The 2,965-nt window shown below is 34.3% G+C and overlaps 1 protein-coding gene across 2 annotated transcripts in view; it reads right to left on the reverse strand.

Moving 5' to 3' along the window:
* Positions 1 to 2,306, reverse strand: part of LOC106465543 — a 40,988-nt gene extending 38,682 nt beyond the window's left edge. For both annotated transcript variants that reach the window (XR_001291208.2, XM_013925768.2), the window contains exon 1: positions 1,539 to 2,306. Coding sequence is in view for 1 of the 2 variants with exons in the window: in XM_013925768.2 (XP_013781222.1) it covers positions 1,539 to 2,149 (611 nt within the window). In the remaining variant the exon portion in view is untranslated. The remainder of the gene's footprint in view (positions 1 to 1,538) is intronic.
* Positions 2,307 to 2,965: the final 659 nt, after the last annotated feature.

A 2,965-nucleotide genomic window follows, 5' to 3' on the forward strand; every position in this document is an offset into this window, starting at 1 on the left:
TTTTTACCCCAAAATTTGATGTCAAAATCTGCTTGCGTCCTATACACCGAAGGAATGAAGAATACATATATATGTGATATACACAAGCCATGTGTAAATATATATAAATAGGCATGCTAGTTTAGTTCAATTGAATGTGTTATTTATAACAATAGCAGTTTTCTTTTAAAACATAACTATTTATAATGCTCCCTAAATAATCAAAAAATAAATTACAGTGAAAGCAATGAAGATTTTGTAGGTTTTGAACCAAACTAAATAACAGTAAACCTTTTTTTGATTTGCGGTATTTTCTTATTTTGATGTTTGAGCTCTTTTGTGTTTAGAACAATATATACTAATTTTTAAAGTATCATATTGAATTTTTGTTCAATAAAAATCTTTCAAATACGACTGTAGCTTTTTTTCCCAAAAAACTTTGTCTTCAAAATAAGGGTGCGTCTTATATTCCGAAAAATACGGTACATCATACATATACTTGTCAGTTGTAATACTAATCAGTGATACAACGTAATCATTCCCAAATCACCTAGATTCAGAACACAATCTGTGTCATAAAAACTCTATAGGCCTTTATAAGAAAAACGTAACAAAATTTCATATTCAAATCTTTTAGGTTAAATATGTGTGTTGACAGTTGAAGTTTGGAGTTCTAAATGGTAACCATAAGATGATGTTGCCAAATTAAATATGCAGAAAGTTTTGTTACAGTTTCATGCCGTCCGTGTAATAAATATAACAAAATACTTTAGAACAGGAATAAAACCTTTTTGCGAAGCTAAAACTTGTAAAAAACACAAAATTGAATTGTTCTATAAATAAGAAAGTATCGTTTAACCCATAGTTACTCGCATTTCATACAGGTAGAGGATTAAATGTAGATTATGGGAATTGCCTGAGATCAAGTTATATTTAACTTTATGTAAGTACGCGAAAACTACCCACCGGTTTTATATAAAGTAGAATTACAGGCGATTTTTATCACAGGGAAGCACTGATACAATGACATGAAAGTTGTTTAAGATGATTTTGCTGTGTGTTTTAATTAACGTAGCAAAGTATCAATGCATTTATTTAATCTGTGATACAGAATAGATATATAAAAAAGACAAAAATCAAAGCATTAGCTAGTAAATGTTAAACTTCAGAATGTAGAAAATCGCACGTTTTGGCCAATTAATTTTTTTAGTGTTTGTAAGTGCATGCCTCCACTCTCTTGTTCTGTGGTATAATTGCGACATTTTTTTGTCATAAAGACATATTTCATAATGAACCTAGAATCCATGGTAAAATATCTTAAATGTAGTGTATTGGAAAATGGGTGTATTAAAAAGAATGAGGAGAAATGAAAGATATTGTAAAGAAGGAAAAGAAATGAGGAATGCTATAGAAAAAAAAAAGAGTTATGTGTACATTGTCTTTAAACAAGTCAGAAAGTAATATTTTACAATAGTGTCACACACTTGAACATGAAATACATTTTGGTTTATCACGCAGTTGTCTTAAAGAAGGTTCTAAAGATCTATAATAATACATACCACCTGTCCATCCATTGGCTAGAACTTGTTGTTGGGTTAGAAACCGGCTCGTGAAAGGTGAGGGTATTAAAGGTGTCCGCAAGATTACGCTCTAGACTTGCAAATTCTTGATGCTTTCTTCTCCTCCTCCGGCGAGCTTTGGACGCATCAGTTTCCTCTTCAGTGCCATATCCTCTATAGTACGAGGATGGAGGAAGAGAGTAGAGATAGGACGTAGGGAACTCATCAGATACAGATTTGGTACGCAAGGTGTCGAAGTCGCCAAATGATCGAGCTCTACGTAGGTCATAGGACTCAGGTTCGGACATTCTGTTGTGAAAGGCATGATGACGGTTGCTGGAACTTGCATCAAAGTCCACACGTGGGGAGCGACTTCTAATGGCTGAGGTTGAGGTGTCGACAGGGGCATTTAATCCTACTCCCAGAATTGACGACCCAAATGAAGAGAATCCTGTGTCCAGTCGGTCAGACGGCAGACGAGTTCTTGATACTGAATTGGAATAGCGTTTCTCTATGTCTTCTAGAGTACCAGAGTACAGGCCAGTCCCGTATTGGTAATTACGGTTGTACATCTGTGTGAGGGGTCGTCGCCAAAATCCTTTAGGAGCCATATTGAAATTAATGCCTAATTTTTTCTATCTCTCTTTTTTTTTTCACGTCTGTCAAACCCTAGTGACAATCTCAATATCAACCTAATCTAGTCCGATACACGAACTTCTACCGGTCCTGGAGCTTGCTCTCTCCTGGATTAAGACGAAACTATCTCTATGAAGAGTCTGGAATTTCTGTATGTTCAGCGATCTTTGTAACAAGCCCAGAATGCTCTAGGCGCTCTTTTTAAACTTTTTTTTATCTAGTTCAATCAGCTAACCACGTAACATTAGAATACATTCCACGCGCCAAACGCAAGTGGCGTTCTATATTTTATTTTTAGAAGCATAAGCTCATTTGGTGACGTCCTTCTACTTACAGTATTTTTAAGCAGGACTTGCTCTACCAGAAATGTTAGATATAATTCTAAGACTTGTGCAAATAAATTGATGTTCTCCTTTTAAACAAAACGATCACATGTTATTTGCAATAAACTTAATAGTGTTTATATTACTTTTAAGTGGAAACTTCAGTTTAAAATTATAATACAAAATATATCAAATAGTGTTTTCCATTTGCAATCTAACTGTCATTATCTCAGAACGAAAACTAATTATTACAATATATGTATATGTGTATATAATTTAGGTTTGTTTCTGTGTGTTTGGACTTGGATATCGTTTCACAAACAAATTCTAGTTTTCTAATCTATACTATTATTCTGCTTGTTTGTATGTACGACCGTTATGTTTTCTGACCGAGAAGATGCTACATAAGCATGCGTAGTTAGAATGTTCCCCCAAGGAAAACCGCGCATGCGCATTATTCACTCGACG

The sequence above is a fragment of the Limulus polyphemus genome, unplaced genomic scaffold (assembly GCF_000517525.1).
Source record: "Limulus polyphemus unplaced genomic scaffold, Limulus_polyphemus-2.1.2 Scaffold1978, whole genome shotgun sequence".
Classification (NCBI taxonomy): domain Eukaryota; kingdom Metazoa; phylum Arthropoda; class Merostomata; order Xiphosura; family Limulidae; genus Limulus; species Limulus polyphemus.